The 27,544-nt window shown below is 41.6% G+C and overlaps 2 protein-coding genes and 1 long non-coding RNA gene across 5 annotated transcripts; 1 reads left to right on the top strand and 2 right to left on the bottom strand.

The window, feature by feature from the left end:
* Positions 1–41: 41 nt before the first annotated feature.
* On the bottom strand, positions 42–14,783 carry top2a (DNA topoisomerase II alpha). Of its 2 annotated transcripts, none has more exons than XM_086064871.1 (35): positions 14,651–14,783; positions 10,288–10,437; positions 10,118–10,208; positions 9,978–10,041; positions 9,673–9,818; positions 9,316–9,413; positions 9,022–9,234; positions 8,705–8,875; positions 8,516–8,617; positions 8,141–8,278; positions 7,928–8,066; positions 7,700–7,857; positions 7,387–7,512; positions 7,186–7,296; positions 6,736–6,841; positions 6,495–6,604; positions 6,315–6,407; positions 6,112–6,226; positions 5,893–6,014; positions 5,199–5,347; positions 4,892–5,123; positions 4,681–4,815; positions 3,546–3,746; positions 3,272–3,467; positions 3,105–3,196; positions 2,881–3,027; positions 2,716–2,799; positions 2,431–2,640; positions 2,208–2,331; positions 1,903–2,055; positions 1,437–1,611; positions 1,302–1,360; positions 1,070–1,198; positions 427–653; positions 42–322 (listed from the first exon to the last, which is right to left on the bottom strand). In XM_086064871.1, the coding sequence occupies exons 2-35, from the start codon at positions 10,381–10,383 to the stop codon at positions 182–184; spliced, it is 4,653 nt and encodes a 1,550-aa protein (XP_085920997.1). In that variant the 5' UTR covers positions 10,384–10,437; positions 14,651–14,783; the 3' UTR covers positions 42–181. The 2 variants fall into 2 exon arrangements, with proteins under 2 accessions (XP_085920997.1, XP_085920996.1); XM_086064870.1 differs by lacking the exon at positions 14,651–14,783 and adding an exon at positions 10,922–11,104.
* On the top strand, positions 13,082–23,759 carry lrrc3ca (leucine rich repeat containing 3Ca). Of its 2 annotated transcripts, none has more exons than XM_086064875.1 (2): positions 13,082–13,168; positions 20,953–23,759. In XM_086064875.1, exons 1-2 carry the CDS (start codon positions 13,130–13,132, stop codon positions 21,769–21,771), a joined length of 858 nt encoding a protein of 285 aa, XP_085921001.1. In that variant the 5' UTR covers positions 13,082–13,129; the 3' UTR covers positions 21,772–23,759. The 2 variants fall into 2 exon arrangements, with proteins under 2 accessions (XP_085921001.1, XP_085921002.1); XM_086064876.1 differs by lacking the exon at positions 13,082–13,168 and adding an exon at positions 16,193–16,593.
* Positions 20,780–26,749, bottom strand: LOC147156445 (uncharacterized). The gene is made up of 4 exons (XR_015091781.1): positions 26,418–26,749; positions 25,878–25,981; positions 23,944–24,023; positions 20,780–21,794 (listed from the first exon to the last, which is right to left on the bottom strand). It is a non-coding gene; the product is annotated as an uncharacterized LOC147156445 (long non-coding RNA).
* Between the last annotated feature and the right edge of the window lie 795 nt (positions 26,750–27,544).

Genomic DNA, 27,544 nt, shown 5'->3' with positions numbered 1-27,544 from the left:
TTCAACACCGAGCATTAAAGGGGGAAAAAAAAAACTATCAATACAAACATGAACTTTATTTATTATAACAGTAAAATATTTACACTTCTTCTGAATATTCAAGACGATTCAAGAACCATGTAAAAAGACAAACAAACAAAAAACTACTAAGAACAGAAATACAAAACAGATGTACACCCGTTTAATCGGAATCGGAGTCAAAATTGTAACAAACAGGCTTCTTAGCTCTGCTGGGCTTGTCCGCTGCCACGGCTTTTGGAGCTGCAGATTCCTGATCTGAAATCTGGAAGCTCTCATCATCGCTCCACTTCCTTCCTTTTTTCTGTAACGTGGGAGAGAAAGTGTCAACAACATGCACTATCATAAATGAACCCGCCCCCACCCCCACAAAAAAAGAAAGGAAACCCAAACAAAACAAAAACAAACCTTTGCTCCTGCGGTTGTTTTGGCCTTAAGGCGGGACATGAGGTCCCCCGAATCGCTCTCAGAGTCATCACTTATGACTTGTTTCCGTTTGGTGCCGGCCTTCGGCTTCTGTACTTTGGCTTCACTCTCAGAATCACTGGAGTCAAATGAAGGAATACTCTTGGACACGGTTTTGGATGAAGGTTTGGGTTTGGACAGAGCATCCAAGATGGATGGCTGCTTCACATCTGAAACAACAATTGAAGCTGCAAATGTTAAATGGACTGCTTTTTCTTCTTCTTTTTTTTTTAAAATATATATAGTGCTTCATCTACATCAGTGGTGCCCAAGTCCGGTCCTCGAGAGCCCCTATCCAAACATGGAAAACAGGCTGGATAGGGGCTCTCGAGGACCAAACTTGGGCACCCCTGATCTATATCATATGGTGCCCAAAGCACTTTACAAAGCCTCCCATTCACACAACAGTGGTCAACTGCTGCCATGAAGGGCGGTGTTCAGTGTCTTGCTCAAGGACACTGACATGGTCACCAGGGGAGAGGATCGAACCCACAACCTCATGGATGGGAGACGACCCTCTCTACCGCTGAGCCACGCCGCGTAATCAAGGCGAAATTGGAAAGCCAATCATGGATAGTCCTAGAACCTGCAGCTTTCTTGGGGGCGGCCGCTTTCTTTGGAGCAGCAGCTTTCTTGGGTGCAGCCTGTTTGGTCTTGCGCTGAACTGCAGCTTTCGGCGCGGCTTTCGGCGCAGCCTCCTGCTCGTCAGACTGAGCTGTTAACGATCCATCAGAAAAAGAAAAAATGGGGAGACATTAGAACTTCCAGATGATCATTTGTCAACCTTTTTGCACAAGAGAGACCGAGACAAAACTTACAGCTTGATTTGCTGCCAAGTTGTCCTCTGGCTGTTGATTTAGCCTTTGTCACTTTCTTCCTGTGGATAAAAAAAAAAAAAATGCTGTTATAGGACACTTACATAAAACAAGCACTTTCGATCATCTCATACTCACGCTGGCTCTGGTGCTTTGGGAGAGTCCAGGTCACTATCCTTCATAGTGTTGGCGTCCAGGGTGAAGCTGTCGTCACTGCCATCATCGCTGATGACAACTTTCTGTTTTCGAGCGTCACTTTTCACACAGTCATCAAACTCATCGTCACTATCGGAAATGGCGTATTTGATGGCAACTGAAAATACAGATAACAGATCATGGGGATTCAGTAAAGCGCTAAATTTGAATGTTGCAGAATTGTTTGAAATGGTCTCTGAAAAAAAGGGGGGGTTATTATGAAAATGTGGGAATTTGGGTAACGTGATAAATAGTTTCATACATCTGCTGAATAAGATGAACAGGTAAAAGTAGGAATGGTTTGAAATTGGTTGAAAAATGTGGAAAGAGTAGAATGTGTGTATTTGGGAAGGGGGGGGGGGGACTCCCCTAAAGCAAAACATTGACGAAGCCCTGTACTAGAAGCTACCTTTGGTTTTGCGTTGAATTTTCTCTCTTGGAGCAGCAACATCACCAAACTCCATTTCACTCTCTGACCGACTTTCACCCTCCTCGTCTGATGTCAGACTCTTCTTGGCAACTGGCTTGAACTGAAGGGTGGTCTGCTTGCCTATTTTTGATCCTGCAACCAAATGGGGTACTTTACAGCATTCCAAATAAAAGTATTTTCATTGCCAGTTCTTTCAGGGCTCCAGCTCTCTACATATGCCAAATGAGATCCAATTCCAAAGATTAATTTTCACTTTTATTCTGCAGTAGCGCTGCCATTCCCACCTTTGTCCCGTGAGGTCGCTTTTGTCTTCTTTGTCAATCGAGCAGCCTGGTCGACTTCCTCGAGAGGCGACACATTCTCATCATCATCATCCCCAAATTCCATCTTCATGACCACATCTTCAGTCTGTAAATGCACAATTGAGAAACAATTGATTATTTTGTAAAATGGTCCAAATCCCTCCCCCTCCGCCCTCCCCAAAAGTGTTCAAATGGCAAAACAGACCTTAGGTTTTCTGCCTTTCTTTCGTTCTCCCTTAAGGAGGTCGGCCTTCTTAGTAGCCTCAGCTTTCATGGTGCTGGTGATGCGTGGGATGACGCGGCGGCCCTGCGGTGTGGGCAGAGTTTCTGCTTTCACCTTCATCTTGGCCCCTTTGCCTTTGGAAGTCTTTGAGACGGGCAACACGGCCTCCTCCTTCTCTTTGGCTTCAACGCGCTGCGGTCAAGCCAACAGATTGTTGTGACAACAATCAAACTGCCAGTGAATAAAAATAAATAAATGAGCACTTACCTCAAGTTCTTCCAAAAAGGCAGCAAGGTCTTCCTTCCACATGTCAGCTGGACTCTTCTTCTTCAGCGTGTTCAACTCTGTCATCTGCAAAGCAGCGGTTGAGCAAAAAAAAAAAAAAAAAAAAAAGAGCAAACGTCTCAAAAAGAGCAGAGTTGAGCAGCTCACCTTAGCATCTCTCTGCTTGCACAGCTCCTCCTTCTTCTCCTTGGTCAGGAACCACATGGGCATGCCTAGCAGGTAGTTGTAGTCTGGACCACTGGTGTCCTCCTCCTCTTGGCCTTCCTCCTGATCCTTCTCTGCTTGCTCCTCATTCTAAAGATCACGCAGGATGCTTAGTCCCGGAGGACAGTGTAAATAAGAGTGAAAGAGCTTTCTTCCCAGGGCTCTACCTTGTCTTGAGCCTGTTTCCAGGCTTTGACTGGGTCGGAGTCATAACCCATCTGCTGCAGCATGCGAATCAGTTCCTTCTTTGGTTTGTTTTCTAGAAGAAGACGCATAATGTCAGCAAATACAAACTCAACTCAGTGACACGCGGCTTCCTGTAACAGCCGCTTACCAATGACCAAGATGCCCTGGATTTTCTCCAGGATGAAGCGAGCCTGGTTGGTGAGCTTGGCGCTCTCTGCCCCCAACATGCCCAACAGCCAGTCCTTTCTCAGGTTATAGTACTTCAACCTCAACTCATAGAAATCTTTGAGAACATCCTGCACAGACTCGTACTTCTTCAGGCTGCCCACATGGTCAAAGAGAACCTGAAATGGCAAAGTATAAAGTTGCTACTTCCGTGAATATGTTCTTGCAGTCCGACGACGAGGCATCGCTGAATGTACCATGGAATTGCAGGTGAGGGGAATCTGCAGCTTGAAGACTTTATGGAGGCCTACAGCCTCCACCTCCCGCAGCTTCTCTTGGGTCATCTTGATCAGAAATCGCACAGTCGTGTCGGTGTGGTATTCCTTGTAGTCTGTGATCAGTGGGGGAACTTTCTCTGTACCATTCAGCATCGGCTCCAAGACATTCTCCTTGTAAGTCTGGAACAGAGAGAATAAGGTGATGATGTGATTAAGGTGAACAAGTTCAATTTTGTTCATTAGCCTTTACACTGCTAACACGACATTAAGAATACCTGAACATTTTAAGGGGATGTGCAATTGCATAAGTTGCAGTGCTACAAAAATCATTTTGGTATGTACCTCGTTTTGGAGTTCATGGTTCAGTTGACCATCCCATCTTTTGTTAAGAGGCAGCGATTTCATGATATTTAAAATGAACCATCAACAGGTTAAATATTCTCTTTTGAGAAAATTTCTCCATTAATAACTTTTCTTTTGGGGAAATGAACAACTCAGGCAAGTGCAACAGTAACAGTTGTAACTGTGTGAATTATGCATTAAAGATAAGTGGCGGCCGTGGCTCAGGATGTAGACAGTCGTTCAGTAACCAGAAGGTCGGCTGTTCCATCCCCGCTCTCCCCAAGTCATGTGTTGTTGTGTCCTTAGGCAAAGGCACTTCACACACATTGCCTCCAGTGCTACTCACACTGGTGTATGGAAGGTGCGTGGTGGTCGGGGGGGCCGTAGGTGCACCCTGGCAGCCACGCCTCCGGCAGCTGTGGCTACTACTTCAGTAGCTTACTGCCACCAGTGTGAATGTGTGAGTGCATGAAAAATGTATCCATTCCATTGTAAAGCTTCTATGAGTGTCTAGAAAAGCGCTATATAAATCCGATGCATTATTATTATTATTATTATTATTATTATATGTAGAGCCCCTGGTTTTGATTATTATAATTTGTATGACCATACTTTGAAAAAGGGCCAAACTTTTGCAGGCCACATCAAATGAACCAGAGGGTTGGCTTTGGCCCAAGGACCTTCAGTTTACGCCTGTGCATTAAATTATGTGTACCCAATGTTGTCCCGGTAAAGTTTATAATAGTGGTGTCATGATTATACAGCAACAAACCTGCGTCCAGGTTTTTACAGGCAACTCCGAGATCTCAATGGTGGTGGAGTCAATGATGGCCAGTTCTCCACAAAGTATGTACTGGTTGTCCATCAGCTGATCAATGGTACCCTTGAAGCCTTTATAGCTTGGGAGCTTAGAGAAGACAAAAACAATAAGCATCATCTTCTCTGTTCGTCCACCTTTAAAGATCCACAAAGAAGTGCCTCACCATGGGTAGGGGCTCCTCTCCGTGGAGCAAGCGTGTAATGTTGGTGACAATCTCTCGGACGTCATAGTTAGGGATTTTGCTGGCCCAACCTGTGCCGATACCGTCAGAGCCGTTGATCAGCACAGTAGGAATTATGGGAATGTACCACTCGGGTTCCACACGCTGGTTGTCGTCATAATTGTTCCTCAGCAGATTGTCATCCGTTGGTGGGAAAAGAAGGCGGGCCAGAGAGCTGAAGAGTTGAGAGACATTTATCTACTGCAGATTGATTTAGCGACTTTTCAAAAGGTAAATGGCGACTGCTGACCTGAGCATGGTGAAAATGTAACGGGGGCTGGCAGAGTCCTTGCCACCATGCAGTCTTGTTCCAAACTGGCCAAGAGGCTGCAACAAGTTCAAGTTGTTGCTTCCCACAAAGTTCTGGGCTAATCCAACAATGGTCATCATCAGAGAAGTCTGGAAATCAATGAGATTTGTTATGTGAAACATATACAAGACTGGAAAGTCTTTATTCTTTCCATTCAAAATGACCCCAAGCACAATTGTTTACATGTACAGTACTGTGCAAAAATCTTAGTTCATCACGAGCTTTGATTGTTTTTAATTTATTTTATTTTTTAAATAAAGACCCATTTTGACAACAATATGGCTGGTAAAACACCAACCACACATGAATGAGCCAAAATTCTGCAGCGGAGCGGTGCAGGTGAAGGAACAAATTATAAAATCAACTATGGCAATAACCTGGTGCATTATCCCTTTTTGCAATACCATGCAAGTCAGTATGGTACAAGTATAGAATTGCTTTCATTTAACTGGTGGAGGCCTTTAGTTCGACTTGGTGGCCTTGATCATTGGGTTAGGGTTACAATAAATCAAATTGTGGCCTACAGTAGGTCATTTGCACAGTACTGTATATACAAACATAGGTCAACTGTTTGCAGACAGTATTATCTCCACATGTAACTAAATTCAGCTAGTCATGGCCATCTGATAGTTACCTCGCCATGATGATACGCTGACATCTCAGCCACAGAACCAGCCAATTGGGCCACCTTAACCTCCCGTTTGTCATTTCTTTTGAAACAGCAGAACAGTACCTTCCTCTGGCCCGGCTTTAGCCCTGAGACAAACCGATAAAAAAAAAAATGAAAAACACATGCATCAGAGCTGATTCCAGATTTAAGAGTGTTTCTGAAACTGTGGCTGGATTGACATACCATCCACCAGGCAGGGAATGGACCTCTCGTTGTCGGAGTTAGAGAAGAGTACTAGCTCCTTGTTGATAAAGTCATTGTAGGAGAGATGTTTGGTGGACTGGCCGTAGAGATACTCCTGCAGACACGGAACGAAAAGGTAATTTCACAGTGTCAGTCAATCTGTCAAACAAATGGTGACAATTTTTAATGAGGCAGTGGTCAACCTCAGGCAGGTTATGCTCCTTCCGCTGGCGTCTGTTGACCATGAAATTGGTGAGCCACTCTTTGCGTTCGTCTATTTTTTTTTTGCTAAAGGCCTAGCACAAAGAAGAGGATGTTGATTTTATTAGTTTGAAAAATGTATCTAAATTAATAATGCCATGATGGCAACAGATGTGACTTACAAGGGTGATGGCTTCATCGTCTTGGGGGCCGGAGTACTTGAATGGAATTCGGTGTCTCTGCATGTCAGAGAAGTACTCCTTGGCCTCCTGCGATGTGCTAGTTCCCAAACCTGATTGGACAGAGACAGAGCAGATGTCCAATTAGGGCGAGCGGCAGAATGCAAACCAAGAAGCGCAACAGTCAGGCATAGAGGAAAGCTTACTTGGCTGGTTTACTACCACACAGGGGTTTGTGACAAACCTTTGTAGTATTTGATTTTCCAAGATTTAGTGTTGGCCTGGCTTTCCTTCCATTCGTTGAACTCTGGGATACTGTAGAATGACAGCTGGGATTTCTTATTAGACGCCTGAAGACAGGAATGTCAGAAACATTATTTGATTTCAAAACATTGTGTCAGATCAGGTATGCCACAGCAATTGTCCAATTAATTGTTTACTACAAATAATGTCTGTTCATCTAAGCCCAGAGTTCACGCCAAGTCAAAATTGTTACAAAATCATCATTAGTTCAGCATGTATATTTTTGTGCCTTTTTTTTTTTATTATTATTTTTTGCTGGCATGCATTGTGATTTTTAGTCAGATATGTGCCTTGGTTCAAAGCGTTTAATTTTTTTTTTTTTTTTTAAGGATTGGGTTCTCTATGCCTAGGGCAACGGGTAGAAGCACTGTCACAAATTCAAGCGACATACTTTGATGATGGGAGTGATGAACTCTTCCAGGAAGTTGTGATGCAGCAACGAAGGCCAGTTGTGGTGGATGAAGTTGATCAACAAACCTTTAATGTGGGAGCCGTCTTGATCCTGTCACATTATGCAAGTCAAGATTAGTGACACTTGCATGGGTTTGGCCGGATTTGGTGGAGGGAAGTGAGAAGAACACTAAAAACAAACCTGATCTGTCATGATCATGATCTTGCCATAGCGCAGGGTCTTGAGGGACTCTGGGTCACTGTAGTTCTTTTTGTACTGCAGACCGAGGATTTTGATGACGTTGTTGATCTCAGCGTTCTCCATAATCTATGAGAGAAGACATGCAATCAATAAGACCGTTCCACAGGACCCCGCCAACCAATCTAGAAACTTCTGGTCGAACCATTGACGCACATGAATACCATCATGAGATGGCGCACCATTTCCATGTGAATGAAACTTATGAGACTAAGCCCGCAAATTACATTCAATCACAAAAGCGGCAAAGCCTGACCTGCTTGTGAGAGGCCTCCCGCACATTGAGAATTTTTCCTTTCAGAGGAAAGACGCCATAGCGATCCCTGCCGACCACACCCAGCCCAGACACGGCCAGCGTCTTGGCCGAGTCTCCCTCAGTGAGGATCAGCGTGCAGCCAATGGAGTTCTTGCCACCTACCAGACGACAACGTGATTAAAGGAGGTTGTTGGCAGGCCACAATGCTGAACTGAAAATAAACACTACCTGCATCGTTGGCGTCATCCAGCTTGGGCACGCCTTTGATTTTGGTGTGTTTGACTGCCGAGCACTTCTTGTTGAGCTGCAACTGAGCTTTGAACTTGACCCAGTTCATGATGTTTTCGACAATTCCACAGCCGGTGGCCTGTTATGGAGACGAGTTAGCAAACTGAAAAAAGCTCAGAGAAAAAGAAGTGAGCGATGCCAGCCGTGCTTTACTTGTTTGATGAACTTCTCGCTGAGCAGGCAAGTGGAGCCAAATTTCTTATGCTGCAGAGTCATGTTCTCTTTGGTCTGAGAGTCAAACGTGGGGTTCTCAATCAGGCAGTTGACAAACAGCCACATGTGGTTTTTCACCTAAATAGGGATGGAAATAAGTCATGTGACATGTCAACATCAAAAGAGCGAAAACATGCAAAAATACTATAGAAGAGTGCTTTCATTGCAGATATTCACTGATGCAGTGAATTTCCCTTACAGTTAGTCAGGGAACTTAGCCCCGCTAAAACACGAGTTCACTGTATAAGAACTATAGCGGTACAGGTGCCCAAACCAACTATGTATAAAAAATAAAATAAAAATGTTTTTAATTACCTGGAAAGGTTTGACCGCCACACCAGCTTTGTTCTTTTTCTTCACAACATCAATGATCTTGCTCACTACTTGATCGGCCACGTAATCTGTGTGCCTCCCACCCTGAGGTCAGAGGACAAACATTAGAACCTCGTTTGCAAACGCTTCTGAATAAGTGTAGCGAGAGGGCGTAACAGTGCAACAGTCTACCTTGGTTGTGGCAATGCTGTTGACAAAGCTGACTTGCTGGAAGCCCTTCTCGCTCACGGTGAGGCAGACCTCCCAGCGCCCGTTGACCTCATGAACCATTGTCAGCTCATTGCCCGTCTCGCTCACTTTGTCCTTCACGTACAAGTTCACGTAACTGCGGAAATCTGTGACCTGGGGTTCACGGTGAACAGGGACATTTAATACAGATAGAGTGGGAACAAAATCTTAATTGTATAAAACGGGACATTTGTTGCATCGAAAATTCGGAGATCCAACACTAGCTGATGAGAGGTAAAAGAGAGATAATGTAAACTTACAGGCAGTCTTTTGCTGTTGAAGAACACGCGGACACCTTTGATACATCCAGCCATGTCGTAGGCCCTCCTGGTCATCAGGGCCACAGTGTCTTTATCCAGGATGCTCATCTTGAACTTGGGCAAATCAGGACGAAAGGTGATGCAGGTGAACTCCTCACCATCAAAGGATTTGATGGTAGCATCCCCAGCCCTGCCCATGTTGTCGTACCAGGTCTGCGGAAAGACAAATACTTATGTGAATTGACATTTCAGGGAAAGATTCAAAGCAAACGTTCTGTAATATTTGTTCTGTACCTGACGAAAAGTCTTTTTTGATTCTTTACAGGCAGTCTCGACGGTGAACTTTGTGCTGAAGATGTTGCACAGCTTGGCACCGTATCCATTACGTCCACCTAGAAAGTAAAGCACAAATCACGAGTTAGAGTCAAGGATCGGGTCCGCACACTCCACTATAAAAGGAAGATAAAAGCTAATAGGTGCAGTCAGAGTAAAACAGTCAGGGCTCTTCGTACTCATCTGGGCATTGGTGGAGCATGCATGATGTAGAAAAGGCATTAATATGACCTTTTTAAACGATGCAATGCACCTTTTAAGGTCATTTTGCCCAGCCCTATACCAGAGTAAAACATTATGTGCAATCACACATCTTACCGGTGACTTTCTTCTCATCATCGTCATAGTTACTGGAGGTGAGAAGCTGTCCAAAGATGAGGGCAGGGACATAGACTTTCTCCACCTTGTGCTCCACCACCGGGATCCCCTTCCCGTTATTCCATATGCTGATGGTGTTGTTTTCACTGAAAGGGGTGGGGGAACCGTAAACAAATGTAAAAATACATATACACTACTTGAATTGTGTACGAGGTGAGTTGGAGGTTGGTTTTGGCCAAGGAATTCCACTTTGTACATTCCACTGTATATAACCTTATCTGTGTATGCAAGCATGTCATACTCACACATCAATGTTGATTTTGATGCAAGACATGTTCTTATCTCTCTGCTTGTTGTCCGCAGCATTTACTGGAAGGAGGAAAGAGAATATTTGTATGAGATGACAAAAAAATGTAATTGACATTTATTTGAGCCGTTTCCTTACCAAGGATCTCGTCAAAAATCTTATAAAGCCCGGGCACAAACGTCACATCCCGGCAGTTCAATCCAACGTCTTCATCATACACCCACATCGGCTAAGGGGGGGAGAAACGTTAACAGGTGGGTTATGCATGCGTCCTTCAGATCCAGCTGGGGACTTGAATCAAGTCTTACCTGCGTGACAGTCTCAACTGAGCCGATATAAGAATCAGGTCGGAGCAAAATATGCTCCAACTGAGTCTTCTTCTGATAGATCCTCTCCACTGACATGTCTTCGGAACCTTTCTTGGTCTTCTCCGCTCGCTGGTTCTCAAAGAAATTTAACTGTTGAGGACACAAATTTAAGTAGTTTCATTTGCACTTCTACAAATAATTCCTTTCACTTCAACTGACATTCTTCTCTGTCATATAGATAGACCACTCCAAACGACCCCTCCCCAACATTTATTTTGGTAAATGTATTTCACTTTCCCGCTGTAATTTAATGTTAACCATGACGGAGGTATTTGAACCAACAGTGTTCTGTTCTGAGACGCCATTTTGTGCATTTGTGGAATATTAATGTGCTAACTCCACGTCGAAAAATAATTTGTTAACCACCCTAAAAAGTGCCGCTTACGCTACGTACCGTCTTCCTACAATATTACGTTAGTTTATCATTTGTAAAAGCATATTGGTGACGACATAAATAGTCTTTTATTCCCCCCCCCCCCTATCAATGTTAACGTAACGTCGTTCACCAACTTTAGCCTGCGAGCTAAATTAGCCGCAAGTTAACGTCCAAGTTCGACACCTAGATGTCAGTTACCTTCAGTGGGTCACCCATTTTTCCTCCTTTTCTCGACAGGTATGTCTGCCCGTTCTGTGTTTATTGTATTTAAAATAAACAATTTAAATACTTTTAAAATAAACGCAGGCAAACGACGACACAGTCCTACCGGAAAATAACTGAGACGAGTGAACGGGGGACTATGTTTAAAAATCAAAGCGTTTTAGGCGCCAGTTGAAAACAACCAATAATACGACGAAGCACGTGACAAAATCCTCCAATGAGAGCTCGGAATAGTCCTGTGTGTTTAATAACCAATCGGAAAGACAATAGTCCATTTAAACCCGCCCTTCGCATCCAATGGCCAATAGGCTTCCCTTATTTTACAAAAAAAACAACAACACATTACAACTTTTTTCTCTCTATTTTATCTCACCCACCAAGGACTTGCTACAATATCCAGTAAATACCAAACAAGCTAAATAAGTACGTTAGCTTCCGAAATAATAATAATATCCATCCATCTTCTATACTGCATATCCTCATTGCGGTGGAGCTGGGGTCGATTAGGGACACCCACACCAGAAACATAAATATCGAGAGACCACTTGAAAAAAAAAAATTAGAATTGAAGAAAACTTTTGGATTAAGATTAGAAGATGACATTATTTGCATCAGTTTACAGTAAAATTCAGCAGGGGTTAATCATTCCTCACTAATTAAGAGAATCGCGATTGCACTTGAGTGAATTGTTTATTGTAGATACACACATTTACCATAAAAATATACTGTATATATTGTTTCTATATAGTCACATTCTGCCTTCTTTTAAACTTGTGGGCATTTCAAAAGAAAGAAAGAAAGGACTTTCCATCCCAAAAATAGGCACACATCTGACATGGGGTAGACGGTAAAGCAGATAGATGGCTGGGCTCTTGAGTCGGCGCCACCTGTTATACTGTTTATTTATTGACGACGCTGTGTTTTTTTTCCTCCAGCCTAGAAATGCAGGAGAAAAGCTTGGAGTCATAGATGTGTATGAAATACTGTTTAATAAAAGGGCAGGCCTCCACCATTTGTTTTAACATGGCAGAAAATGATGACTGATTCCAACTGGGCAATAAAATTGGTTCTAGTTATTATTGTTATTATTAAAGACAATCATTTGCTCATTTTAAATGATGATTTATTTTATCGTCCTGATGCAAATCAAGCATTAACTTGCATCATCTTCCATTGGAATAATAAATATTGTTTATTTAGGCAAACACAGCTAGCATCTTGCTAATTCCAGCAGTTTTTTTTTTGTTTTGTTTTTTTAATCAGGTTAAATAAATGAAATGATCAAGTCATTTTTGTCAAATGGCAATTTTGCACACAATGATGAAGACATAAAAAAAAAAAAAAGCAGACTAAGCCACTGTCCAAATGTGCTCTTTGCCAACATCTAGTATTCAGCCTCCTTTTGAGAATTCACACTGTGTCCTTACTTTCCTCCAAGGTACAAAGCCTGACCTTTAAGATGAACTCAATTCCCCAACGGCTATTGTTGTGAATATGCCTGAGAGACACAATAATGTTTAAAAAGGCCAGTGGGGGAAAACAACTTCTATCCTGTGGCAGGTCGGCCGTTACATCGGCAAAGGTGGTAGAGCCTCATTAATAATAACAACTGGACTAAGTGCATTTTCTGGAGAAATTGCGCAGGAATGCTGACCACTGAATGCTGAGACTCGAATGCACGTGGAATGCTTATGAAGTAAATTGAGAGATAAATTATGAAATGATGAAGTCCTGGTTACTGGACAATGCACTTTGCCAACTGTGCCAACGAGCAGTATCAGACACCTGGTAATGATGATAAGTTATATGTATTTGGGTAGGCGTGGAAAGTGATAGTTAGAGCGATTTTTGCATTCCCCCCCCCCCCCCCCCCCATGAATATTCCCCAACACTGATAAGACTGCTCGACCTATTATGACAGGCTGTGCCTGCTTTGGAAATAAATCCCTTTGATGCACCTTTCTCTTGTGCAAAACCGAGTCAAGAAGCGCTGGAAAATAAATAAATAAATAAAGTCGGCTAATATATTCGCACAGACCAGGCGAGTGTTTGATCTTGTTCGGCGGATGAGGTGTACGCCCGGGAGCACTGGCGGAATGAAAAATGAGAATGAAGGAGAAAAAAATTCATAATGACTCTTCCAGTACCACGGCAGCACTCAAGACGAACGCGAGGAACGCTCTTATGCAAATCCCCCTTGCCGGGATTACTGTCATCTCACAGGTATGCCCTTTATCAAGAGTGCAGACTGGAGCAGGAGCAAAACATAATGAAGCTCGGTTAATTGACTTGGAAGTGCAGTCGATCCGAACTAATGCTCGCCTGTGTGCGCATGCGAGCTGGCCGTCGAAGCTTTCCAAGTAATCTGATAAAAGTGAGGAAGATTGACTGGCGGCGCGCGCTCCCCTGAAGCCGAGTGCAGCTAATTTTGTTTCTGCGGTCTCGCAATCACATCTTCTTGTAAATGAAGAACATGAAGCTCGGGGTTGCCTAAGAAGTGAATACTGAACATTAGTCATCAACACCTTATAAAGGGCAATGAAAAATAATCACATAAGTATCATACATGAATTCCAAAATGAAATTCAACAGTCTATTCTCTTTTTACAGTATATGTTGTCCAATCAGATTTCAGCCTATGTTGCCATGTCAATGTAATCTGCCCAGGGCCTTCGGAATCTCAAAGCACAACTGATGAAATGATTACAGTAATGGCATAATTTAATTAAATGTAAAGAAAAAAGAAAAAAAATATTTTTTTCAACATTATATCAAAGGTGGCAAATCCAGGTCCAGAAAGTAAAAACCCTGCCACAGTTTGCCTTTAGCTCTTTGTGCTAGCTAGCTAGCTACCTAGCAGGTAACCAAGCACCCGGGGAGCTAGCTAGGAAGCTTGCTAGCTAGCACCTGGGGCTAAAGCCAAAGTAAAAAACCCTGCCACAGTTTGCCTTTAGCTCCTTGTGCTAGCTAGCTAGCTACCTAGCAGGTAACCAAGCACCCGGGGAGCTAAAGCAAAACTGTGGCAGGGTTTTTACTTTCTGGACCTGGGTTTGCCACCTCTGAGTTCAGTGGATATAGTGCTACTCCTTCTGGTGTGCACGTCCTAGACACCAGGGGGCAGTATACGTATAAGGAATACAAGTCTGTTTATATATTTAAATATAGGCCTATATATTATTAATACCGCAACACAGATGCTAATCACTATAGCCATTCTATGGTGTTTTGCATTAAGTGTTAGCGCTAAGCTAGGGCAGAACAACGTCTCATATCATGAATACATTTGATAATCAGTGTTTTATTCATTTTATTTTTTAACAGTTTCAGACAGCATAGATTGACCCTGGAATGACTACACTGTCTTTCCTAACTCTCTAACTGCAAAGAAAGTCCAACCCAATCCTTAATAGGGTTTTTAATGTCTTCATGACGATTAAGCCAGATTAAAATACCCAACAGCGACTCAATTAAAAGTGAGTCTAACAAACTGACATAAAATCCAAGAGACCTGCTTTCAGCTCTTCTTTGTTCCGCACACCCTTGCAAACTATCTTCAATATTTGGACAGTTGCCTAAATTGATAATAAATGCTGGCAATACTTTTTTTTTTAAAAAGCCATTCATAATTGTACACAAAACACATGGTCATAATTAATCATCCGTAGTCGTTCATTCTGGAGCACCAGGACGGCGGGAGGAACCTACCCTATTGATTTTAATTCCATTAAGACCTTATGAGTGGATGCTTGGCAGAGTCCGAGGTCAGCACAGCTGTTTTAGTGCAATCGATCGCCTTTCCTCATAAAGGGTGTGGAGACGACCCGAAGAACCTCAGGACCTGACCGCAACAAGACCACAATTCAACTTTGTTGTTAAACAAGACATTTAGGACTCTATTTGGGCGAAGGCCCTTTTCTCATCCTGAACGTGAAACTTCAACAGCTTAAATGTTTTCTTTATAGGAAAATGCAACATCTATAGTTTGTGTCGTTTGAAAAGGTTGAGTTATTATTTTATGAAAACATTAATAATAGCATTTGTTATTGCTTGGCTCCAGCCAAAGAGCCCAGGAGAGGTTACGTCACACTGTTTGTTGCATTTGTATTTATTTATTTATTTTGTTATACTCCTTGTCCCTGATCTGATTGTATTTATAGGGACCTTAATAATCCCTATCATGTTAGACAATCGCCCCACAAATTGATTATTATAAGGATAGTTTTTAAAAGATGGCAAGGGAAAATGTGTGGAAAGTGTTCACAATAAAGTAACAATAATAATAATAATGGGAATAATAATATTAATAATAATCCTTCCCCATATATTCCAAACGCATACATGAGTGCAACCGATTAATCGGCTGGTCGATTATATTGCGGCACCGATTGTACTCATCAAGCCATTTATGGCATTTTGGATTAAAAGCTATCTAAATACATTTGACTTATTTACTAGCATTAAGCTAAACTGACTTGTTAGCTTGTCTCTATTTAATGAACGAGTTGGCAACCCGTCCAGGGTGTACCCCGCCAATCACTCAACGTCAGCTGGGATAGGCTCCAACTCACTGAAGACCTTAGCCAATTTGCTCCCAAAAACGTATAAATACGTTCTATTTTACATGTTTTAAGTGTCCCAAAGACGTATTCATATACTGTACTTTGTTGTTGTTTTTTTATGCTAGAGTATGCAAAATACTTTGATGCAACGGCCAGCAGGCGGCAGCAGCGCAAAAGAGATCAATCAGGGGCCATGCTGGAAAAAAAGCTCATTACTCACATTTCTAAATAGATTTGTGGATCATGATGAAACTTAGCTATATTCTAATGCTAATTGTTGCAAAACGGAAACAGATAGAAATATACAATAGAACACAATATTCTGTGGGCCTTGATAAATCATTCAAAATCCAGTAAAACCGCCGGGAGTGAAGGGGATTGCTTCTGTGAAAATGGCTGAGAGTGAGTTATAATAAAGAGAGCACAACAGAAAATTAATTGCTAGAAAATAAATGTGTAGTCTTTTGTTTTTTAAAGCATGGCTAGTAGAATCTGAGCTGCAGTGTGTTTGTTTACAGACTACACTAACCCACGAGGTAGATCCCATAATAATGATTCATCCGATCATTTTAATGTCCACTTTTGAACCTGTGAGCTAAATAGAGGGTTAACGTTACGGTAGTCAGCGCGCCTTAAATAGCACGGGTTCCACAGGGGGCGTGGCCTTTCGGCGTGCATGTGCAGCCACCTGATGCATGCACACGAGCGGTCAGCCAGCATACAGAAACGAGGCGCTCCTCAAAAGCAACGCCGCGGAAGTCACGCACGTCAGCGGGGAAAGCCCCCCGAGAAAGAAGCATTTGCGAAGCGGGCTGGAGGTGTTGGGGGCTGCCGTGCACGGTGACTTATTTGCATCGCAGTCGCACCCATGTTGGACGTGCCCCTCTCCGGGGCGCCTCCCAGCCGGAGCGCACAGGCGCCAGCTAATATGTTGCCTCCTCTGGTTGCGTGGAAACTAAAAGGGCGAGCCTTGAACTGCTGTGGAAGCATCTCCGGCGCAAAGCACACGGCAAGTTTAATCAGCTTAATGGTGTAGGAAAATATTAAGATGCGGTGGATCATGACGAGGAGAGGAAGAGCGCCACAAACGTGAGTGAATTAGACACATTATCTTTTTTTTTATTTTTATTTTTTATTAAACATACCCCATGCATGACCAATTCACCATTAATTATATATATATATATATATATTTTTAAAACATATAGCATTTGCTTCAATTAATTTCCCATTGGTGTTGCATTATGGGTAGAACTGCAGTTAGTTTGAATGAATGACGCTCACTTGGCATTGATGCAGACTGATTGAAGTAGACACATGACAAGAGATGAGCAGCACAATCGCGCGTCAATCATCTCCATCTATTATTTAACGGACTACTTGAACACTTGAATTCATGGGACACAATAGAAATGTTGACATGCATCCCTGGTTCAAATCACTGGAAATTGAAGCTGGCATCCAATGAGGGCTTTTGTGAGCGGATGGAGCTAAGAGCTTTAAAATAGGATTACAGCGTAGCTTTATAAAAATCTGATGATGTCAAGGCTGGGTCGCACCCCCTCCCCATTGATAAACAACAACCGGCGGCTTATTCATCATTCCCGCACGGCTGTCACGCTTGGCAAACACCACGCATGCACCATGAATCGTCGTTCCTTCTGCTCGCGATGCAACTTTTGATGTGTAAATTGAATGATGTCACAGATGTAAAGGGAATACATTTCAACAGTTGGTCCGGCATGCGTGGCATTTCATTTAATACACATCCAACAACGACCAGGCTGTGAAGGATTATGTTAAATCCATTTCCCAAAGCGCTTGTCTTCATTAGCGACCTCTTGTGGCATCATTTAGTTAGGCCATAGCCGTGTCTAATAGACTATAGCGCATCTATAGGCAGCAGGGCTCGGTCCCTAACCCTTGTCCCATGATTATATACAAAATTAGTGTATTAATTTTGAGTTAAAGTTCCTTTAATGCCACTATTTTTTTTAATTCAAAATTTAGCAGTAATACATTTAATAATAATGCATATATTTGCGGAGACTGTGGGGTCAAGTTGTATTTTACAATTTTAAAAAATGTGCAGAATTTCACAAGTTACCTCATGTTAAAGATTAGGTAGGTCTTCATTATGAAAGCTGTCACCAATGTCTTACAAATGCAATTATGCCATCTAGTGGCAGACAAATTACCTCAAGACAGATCAATATCTCACTCGTTTTATTTTTTACCGTACAGTGCATCTTTTTTATCATTTTCACAAAATTGTATGAATTATTATGAAACCAATGGGTAAAAGATGCATATTTCTATTAGCTTAACATTTTTCTCCACCTTTATGGCAAGAGTATGAAAACTTACACGTAACGTACATTTAGAACAGATGTAAAATTTGCGATTAATCGTGAGTTAACTATTGAAGTCAAACGATTAATTACGATTAAACATTTTAATCACTTGACACCCCTAATATATATATATATATATAAAATATTGGTGGCCCATATTTCACTCCAAGGGAAGGAAATCTATCATGACTACATTGATGTCATCATTTCAGCCATTTTTGTTTGGTGGTCACAATAAAGGTTGGGAAGCGCCGATCTAACAATCTATCTGTCTACCTATCGACCTACCTTGCTCACAATTGGCCCCTTTGCCTGTTTACGCACCTTTCACACCGAGCCGACGAAAAACAACTTCTGTTTGATTTGCTCCTGCACTTAGTGTCAGCAGGGCGCACGAGCAACTAAAACAGCCTTGACAATATAAACGCAAATCCAAAAGGTCTCACTTAAACAGAGTGCACAGGCTTTAATTTTGCTGTTGGCGGATTGAAATTTGCCCGCGGGATATTTTTGGGCTAGAGGGAAAATAGGACACACAAGTGGGTTAGTAGAATTTAGCAAATGCCGAAAATGGCGTGAGTACTATTTAGTGGACATATAACCGAGTTGTGCCAAATTAAGACCAGAAAATTGCAATTATGTCACTCGAACCACTCAAAATCCAGCCTTAAAATGTCTTTATTAAATGGCTTCTACATTGCACATGGCGGTTACTGTAAATTGAATTGACGATTACGAGGGGGGTCCTTGGAAAAATGTGACGGATTGCTTTTTGAAACATACTTTATCAGCCTCAACAGAACTGTACGCCGTAGTGGAATTTGCATAGCTTTGTTCCCAAAGGCTCATTATTAAATGCCAGACGGCCATTAATTGAATTGCAATGGATGGATATTGTTTGCGGAAAGCCTTTGTGCTCCTCACGCGGGACACAGTATCGCTACCCACCATTGCCACCCCACCAAACTAAACGCTATTCGATACTCGCAGGGAGATCGATGACATTTTTTAATCTTTGTAAGTGGATTGTGCTCGTCGAGCGTACATTTTTGAAGGAATTAAAGATGCCTGGGTGAGCTGTGGTTCCCTCACAGAAGACAGGCCTGCACATTGTATGCTTGGTCTTAGTTTACTGGATGGTTTACTATGATCATTGAATGAGGGAATTAAAGAAGAAAGAAAATTACACGGTGTGTATTTGAAACAATCGCATCATTTCCCTTTGGATGAATCCGTTTGACTAAATGCTAACAATTGATAAATGAGCTAACAAATAGCATTTGTGTCATGGTCTACAGAGACGTTTCAAAGGGACTGCAATCTTTTGAATGCTACTTTAAATATCCCAATTTTTGTGGCCGCATACCTATCAATTTTTAATCACAAAAAAAATATGACATAAAATTGTCAGGTACAATGGTATCGGTGCCATTGTTTTCCCGAATGCTATGCATCTCTTCTGCTAACAACGTCAGTCTGCATGTACTGAAATAGACGTGGTGCGCTGCAGGGACGTCAATTAGAAAAGCGGCGCCGTGGCAGCAAAGGATTGTCTCGTCTTGCATATCGCGCGCGAATAAAAAGGACTGTTTGATCCTTCGACTTCCCGGGAACAGCAACAGGAGGGCAGTTGTTTTTCTACTGCGATGAGCGTGCATCATTCGGTCTACCCGACTTCACTTTGTGAAATAGACCAGGGATCCCAGTGGAGCTTGTAAACCCTACACTTGTCAACTTGGGCCTATTGACCCAAGTTTGTGAAGCCAAAAGTATTGAAGTTGAATTTTAAATTGGACAGTAATTTTTTTAAAACTTCTATCACGATACGATAAATATCACAATATGAACACCACGGTACGATAATTATCACGATATTGTGGGGAGGTTGACGATATAAAAACACCCGATAATGTATAAAAACTCACAATATTGTATAAAATCAAACAAAAAACGCTCATATTGGGAGAAAAAGCACAATATTGTGTTTTTCTACATAATAACAGCAGTGACGGAGAAATTGGCTTGGTCATGTCATTGTCATGTCATAGTGGCGCAAAGCATCATGGTCTATGTAGTCCACAATGTTGTGTTTGACAGAAGCGGGCCAAAAGCAATGTTTTTTTTTTGACAGAAATGTTGAAAAATATTTGCTGGTATGACTGATTTATAGGAATGATAACTGCCGCAGTGGCCAAAACATTCCTAATTAAAATTAAACTGCATTAATAAACTAACCACCAGAGGATGCTAGTACTGCATAAATGGAATACAACCGTACCTTTTTAACAGATGTGCCGCTTTAAATATTTTGACATGACGATATTGTGGGAATTTTAATGCCGCAATATTACGATATTGCCGTTATCGTTACATCCCAACTTTCCCCACAGTTTATTTAAGTGGAGAATGCTTGATAATTGTGAAAAGGTCTGTTCCACAAAGATGGGAAAACCAGGTCAAGAAAGTAAAAATCCTAACAGTTTGACTTCAGCCACAGGTGCTTCTCGTAATGACCCCATTAAGTCATTCACTGCCATTGACGGCTATATAAATTGAATTTAACAATTTCAATAAGTTTATTAAAAAAAAATCTCTTTTGTTAACAAGAGTATGAAAACCTAGAATTTTTTTCATTGTATATTTAGAACATATATAAAATTTGTGATTAATTGTGAGTTAACAAGTGAAGTCATGCGATTAATTACGATTAAAAAAATGTAATCACTTGACACCCCTAATATAAATATATATATAGAAAATATCGCCTGACTGATCGCCTGAATTTTAATAATCTTTTCTTCTTCAGGTGATTAAATTTTTTAATTGTAATTAATCGCATGACTTCAACTCACGATTAATCACAAATTTGACATCTGTTCTAAATGTACAATGAAAATAATTTTCTAGGTTTTCATATCCTTGTTAACAAAAGTGGAAAAAAAAGGTTTAACTAATAGAAATAGTTTAAATGAATTTTTCGCGTCAATGGCAGTGAATGACCTCATTTACGGTGGCAGGGTTTTTACTTTCCCGACCTGGATTTCCCATCTCCGCTGTTCCCATTACTGCTCACATGTTGTTTTCTATGTCTTAGGCTCACCTCATATCACAGGGGCAATTGATGCGTGGCAAGATGTCCATCGTGGTCGACTACGTGGTCATGTGTTTGCTGCTGCACAGCCTGGTGCTCATGACCTTCTGTTTCCACCACGCCGCCACCACTTGCTCCAAACACTGCTACTGCTCCGAGAGCGACGGCGGCGGCAAGACGGTGCGCTGCAGCAATCAGCAGCTCACCGAGATCCCGCAGGACATCCCCAACGACACGCGGAGAGTCTACTTAGACTTCAACCTCTTGACGTCCATCCCGGCCAACGCCTTCGCCGGTTTGTCCCACCTGGCGGAACTGGACCTCTCGCACAACGACATTAGCCAGCTGCAACCCGGCGCGTTCCGAGGCTTGAGCTCCTCGTTGCAGTTCCTCGACCTTTCTGGAAACAAGTTAGTCCATTTCAACGCGGACTCCTTCGAGGGTTTGCGGGCTCGGGCGAATTTAACCAACAATCCTTGGCATTGTGACTGCAACCTGCAGATGGCTATGCCCCGCGTGGACCTGGAACCCGTGTCGCTGACCGGCATCGTGTGCCAGACCTCGGACCCGGAAGAAATGAGCGTTCAGGGGCTGGCCTTCCTCTTGGAGCCGGATATTGACTTGTGTGTGGTGATGAAGAGGACTACAGATGTGGCCATGCTGGTGGTCATGTTTGGCTGGTTCACCATGGTCATCTCTTATCTGGTCTACTACGTCAGGGCCAACCAGGAGGACGCCCGCAGACATTTGGAGTATCTCAAGTCGTTGCCCAGCAGGCAAGCAAAGTCGGAGGAGTCTTCCACCATCAGTACTGTTGTTTAGCCTTTAGGCCAGTGTTTCCCAACCTAGAATATTATTCCCACCAAAGCAAAAATGTCATAAAACGTATATATGGGCCATTCCACCCAATTGGCTCGTTATAACTCTCAAAATAAAATAATAAATATAACAGCTGAAAAAAAATGTTAAGAAGGAGATGATAATGTGTGGGTTTCCATTTTTGGCTTAGTCCCTTCAGGTAGTCCGCTGGTGTGGCTGCATTAGAGCGCCTCATTGTTGCGGCGTTGAAAAGTCCTTTGATGACCTGGTGGGATATATTCCGTCCACCAGAGGCTTTCAACTGACGTAATTTCAGGTCTTAAAAGTAGCACTAAGGAACTTTTCAACCTCAATAAAATATTTTCATAACTCTTCTGATGAAACATCGACTTTAAACTAGTTGAATGGTGCCTTTGCCATGGCCTGAGGGGGTCTGTATCGTTTTTACTGGCACTAAGCAACTTTGAGGTGGATGGTAGGAACACTGCCACACAAAAAAACTACAAATGTGCTGACTGCTTTATAGCATAGGTCACTTTCCTGGCAGAAGCTGCAAAACAACTGAAAAGTTTTGTCTGAGGAGACAAAAAATTAAAAAAAGGAAGCTACCTGGATAAAAGGACAGTCGAGGATCAACATTGGCCTGGATTTCACTCATTGGCAACAACGCAATACGCTTGTCCTCATGGGAAATGTGGTCTTCCTCCAGACATAACATTACCCGCTTTTGCCCATATGGTGCCGCCATAATCAACATAAACTGAAAGTTCCTTAGTGTTGCTTTAAATATGGACGCAAATGGCACCGATTTGGTGGAATTGCCCAAGAATACTGAAATAATGATCTCGTCTCAATTTACTCACAAACATACGTACGCTGTGTGCAATCTGGAGTTCACTGTTCCTTCTGCCTTTTAGTGGAAGAGCATTTAATATTTCTGCCTTTCACTACACGTTGCTGGCATAGATAGATGAAGATGCATTATTTGTTGTAAATAAATCATTCTTTGGGGCCATTTAAGTGAAATTGGATCATTTCAGCGGTTGGGAATCACTGCCCTATACTACCACTGGTAGCAGGAAGTTATATGGCTCGCCTACCACTGTGTTCGGCCACGTACCAGGAAAACTATTCTCTTACTGATTAACGTGTTTTGTTTTTTTCAATTTTGCGATCAAACAGACGCAGACAACACCAATAATTTGCGACTCAAGCTTGACAACTGGAATTAAACGGCAGCTATCAAGCAGTTGCAGCAATGTCGATCAGAATAGCTCCGTTTTGTTTTCCCTGATTGCATGGCCACTTGGCACAGTTCATCAGCCGCTCAATCATAACCGCCCCATTGTCACTTGCGCCTAACAGGCCGTTTGAATGACAAATTACAAACAACAGGCATCGGAGTTCATCTTAACTTGCCCCATTGGCCAATAAAAAAAAAAATGTATAAAATGACATCGACTTGGCTGGAGGAGAAATTAGGGACTGACAATGCTGCGAAGGAACAGGGAAGCCGGACAGACACTAAGGGAAAATAAAACATCACTTAGGGATAATGAGACTTTAATGAGAATTTCATAAATGAATCACTGCTCTGTATTCAAGACCGAAAATCGATTCAAAAGATGCGCCTCCGGGTAGCACACAGTGGACCAATCAAGATGGAGCTGAATTTACTTTCAAGTTTAATAAGCCGTGCTAACTGAGCTAATTGTTGGTGATATGTTTCTTTGTATGAAACTCAAGCCGATGCAATGCAGCTCAAGATGAATTATTCATCTTTCAGTGGCCCATTAGCACTTTTAGCGGGACGCGGTTGGCTGCTTTACGAGGGAGTAAAAGCTGAGGCACGTTTCGGGTAAACTTGGGTTATGAATTGCATCTTGAAGCACTTTGCGGTGGGAAAGAAAACAGCAATGCACGGTGGATATTTTTCATCACATTTGAAATACTCATCCCTATATTGCCATTAAAAAAAAAGATGTCTGGCTTCTGAAGTGTTTGTCTTATATGGAATGCATGAATGTCGGCTGTCGAAATACACAGTGTACAAAATGAACACGAACTAGTTGAGACACACTCTACCCTGCTTAACATAATAAAAATGCTAATGCTGAGAGTCGAAACAAGGAATTATGCAGCATGAGATGCTAAAACAGCAATTCTTTATCTTACCTTGTTTTGCTCAGGCTCTGTATTGGAGTTGTTTATTATATTCCACTGGGGGATAAGTTGTCATCTGCTGCAACGCTTTTCTATACAGGGTGTGGTTTTTATTTTATTATTAATAGCATGAGGCAACATTTCATTTTTCATTTTTCTTTTTTTTGTAATGACTATTTTTATCATTAAAACATCCATCTAATTTCTTTACTATTCATTAGGGTCAAAGGTGAGCTGGAGCCTATCCCGGCTGCCTTTTGCTACACATAGAACTGTTGTCAGGCTCACATACAGACCAAATGAGGCTCTTGAGGGCCAAAAGTTTGACACTAGTCAATAATAATCGTCTCAGACTATGCTTTCCAAGAAAATTGTGTAATACTGTCCCACCCACTGTGGTTTCCAAATAATATTCATGGTCTTATGTAGGTCTGTTAAAAAAAAAAGAAAGAAAAAAAAAAAAAAAGGATGACAGCGCAATCTCCTATTTCACCATATCCCACGACAACTGCACTGGAAGTATTTCATCCACTCAATCTCCACAGAAAAGGGAAGTAATTATCATTTAATTATAGTATTTGCCAAGACTGCTCTAATAAGACCTTCTTTCTTTTTTTTCACACAGAGGGAGCAGAAAGAATAGCGTGACTGCCTGCTGAATAATGAAATTCGCTGTTGGAGATGTGGGAAATGGTTTGTCAACAAGGGTATCCCTGTTTCCAACACACACACAAACGCCTGCGGAGCAAAGCAAGACCTATGCATGATTCATGATGACCATAAAAAACACTTGAAAGACTGAAAACGCACACAGAATGTGTGTGTGTGTGTACAACCCAGTTTCTTTTTTTTTGGGGGGGGGGGGTCTATTATTTCATAACATTTATTTTGGCAACATGGCTGCCAGTGCAAGTATGTCGATGTTACTTGTTTATTAATTATTTTTTTGGGGGGGGTTCCCCAATCAGATTTCAGCCTCATTGTTGCCTTGTCAATCTAATCTGCCCAGGGCCTTCAGAATCATCAGTGCTGACCCATGTAAGCTAAACTACATTAGCAAAAAAAACAATCAGATTTCAAATTTGTCATCACAGCTCAACATAAACTGTATCTTTGGTAAGTATGATTTATATATATATATATATATATATATATATATATATATATATATATATATATATATATATAATAGGGGTGTTAAAAAAATCGATTTGGCAATATATCACAATATTACAGCGCACAATTCTTGTATCGATTCAATATGCAGCAGAGTCGATCAATTTTTGACGGAAATATTCAATTAGAGTTAGGGTTCACACTTTAAGCATGGAAGAATGTTATATTAATGGAACATTAAGCCTTAAAATTTGATTTGTTTGTTTGTTAAATACAGTGGACCACAGTTTATAAGCCTGAAGTACATTTTCATACAAATCTTACAGTGTACATGTACAAGTTTATTGATGAGTATTTTCAAAATTTGAGTAAAAAAAACAATAATAATCACAATAATTGACTTATAGATTCGTATCGGGATTAATCGATATAAAGTCGAATCGTGACCTATGAATCGTGATAAAGATCGAATCGCAAGCTATTAGGCAATTCACATATATCAATTCATATATATCATATGAGCAATGTAATATTTTTAAAAAATTGTGAATTATGAATGTTAACATGCGGAATATTGATTGTACTTATGCGATAGTGACAATATTATTGACCATGAAGTATTCATCTCCTAAATTATGCACTTTCCTTTTGTCCACCAACAGGTGTACGTTCATGCAGGGGTAACGGTAATGGAACACCTGACATAAATGTCACCGGGGGGGGGGTTATTTAAATTTTGCCTCCAGGCTCGAGTTGCAGCAGCATGCTCGCTTAGACACAGTGCACTGGTGTGAGCATTACACCTGCAGGCAAATGGCGCACACACTCACGTTAGGTGACACGTCAAACGGTGGGTTGTGCGGCCCTCGTTGCGGATTGGGTTGCAGGTGAAATTGCTTCCAGGCACGTTTATGACATGAGGAGGAGGAGGGCCCTGCAGGTGCAAGGCAGAAAATGGTCAAATTTCACTTAATTGGTCAGGAAATTATCATTTATTTACCACAAATAATGTATGTTTGTTCATCTCGAGCCTTTCCTAGACAGGCCCGGATTTCATACTAAGTCAAATTGAGAATAAATTGTTCAGCAAAAACACAGCACTCTCTGCCGTTGGACATTTGCAAACGGAAGGTGTATTTACTGCAATGCGAGTCAAATCCATCTATCTATCCGATTACAATTTTCATTTCTTCTTGTGTAGCTTTGCCGCAATACAAGATGAATCTGCTTGTGTCAAGGACATGAGTGGAGAAACCTTTGTGCATCTTTGTGAATGCTTTCTTTGCCTGTCATAAAAGAAAAAGAAGAAAAAAAAAGGAAAAGCCTCTTCAATCAAACAAGACTGACCTGCAGGTCCGCGTTTTCAATACCTGTCTGAGAGCCAAGCCGCTGTTGATCCTCCACAAAGCCTCATTTCAAATTCCTGGCAATTACAGGCTGGAGATGAATGTGATGAAAAGCTGCAGTATTCCTGCAATACATTTGAAAAATCACAGCCCAAAATATCAATTGATGCCCATTCTTTTGTTTGCATAGGAACAGCTGCGATTTAGCTTGCAGTACAATTTATTCCACTAGATAGCACTCTTTCTCTTTTTACAGACTTTGGAAGTCTTGACAGTGGCCCACAGGCACATAGTTACCCCATGACATTCTATAAACGAGAGGCCCTTTGTACAATGCAATTTGTACATATCGCATGACAAAATTATGTAACGTTATATAACTGCCTTAAGGTTACGTTACATGTAACCTTTAGGGCAGGTTTTTTTTTGGGGGGGGGGATTATTTTATGCAGGCAGAACTGTGTCCTGGTGGTTATCATGCCTGCCTCACAAGTCAGAGGTCAGGGGTTTGAAACCCAGCCCACAATGATCCAAAAATAATTTACCAGTGATTCTCTAGGAAATTTTCCTAAAATTTTAATCCAATAATTTACCTGGTTACTTACCCCTCGTGTATACAATGTGAGTCGTACGATTGGCTGGCGACCAGTCCAGGGTGTTTCTCGCCACATATCGCTCAGAGTGAGCTGGGATTGGCTTCAATACGCCCTAATGAGGATAAGCTATTCAAATGGATGGAATTAATTAAGAGAGCTAAATAACAAAATTTTATTGTTATTAAAACAACATATTCTCAAACTGACTACCAACTGAATTTACTGGACGCCCGGGGGTCCATGCCCCATTGGTCCCCCCTCTTTGAGCACCACTGATACCTGAATTTTCATTTTTTTGTGAAAATGTAACAACCTTATTTTCCCTAAGGAGTAGAAGGTAATGACAATTTTCAAATATGGGGAGTAAAAACAAGAAAGTTGCCGGAAAAATAAATAGTGAAGTACAGATACCTGAAAAATCTACTTCAGTACAAAGTATTTGAGCTTTTTTTTGCTACTTCCTTCAGCTGATTTTTTTTCAATGTAATTTTTGTCAGTGACACACAAAACGAAATAATCATTTACAAATACGCTGTGATCCAAATAAATGTATTG

Source organism: Leptonotus elevatus, chromosome 20 (genome assembly GCF_054856555.1).
Source record: "Leptonotus elevatus isolate MCC_2025b chromosome 20, RoL_Lele_1.0, whole genome shotgun sequence".
Taxonomy (NCBI): domain Eukaryota; kingdom Metazoa; phylum Chordata; class Actinopteri; order Syngnathiformes; family Syngnathidae; genus Leptonotus; species Leptonotus elevatus.
This window is presented reverse-complemented; position numbering and strand designations above follow the sequence as displayed.

Coding starts and splice junctions, on each gene's coding strand:
- lrrc3ca (XM_086064875.1), top strand. CDS start 13,130: ATGCAAATCCCCCTTGCCGGGATTACTGTCATCTCACAG. Junction 13,169..20,952: donor GGATTACTGTCATCTCACAG/GTATGCCCTTTA, acceptor TCTATGTCTTAG/GCTCACCTCATATCACAGGG.
- top2a (XM_086064870.1), bottom strand. Junction 6,605..6,735: donor GAAAATCAAATACTACAAAG/GTTTGTCACAAA, acceptor CTGTCCAATCAG/GTTTGGGAACTAGCACATCG. Junction 2,056..2,207: donor AGCGACCTCACGGGACAAAG/GTGGGAATGGCA, acceptor ATTTGGTTGCAG/GATCAAAAATAGGCAAGCAG.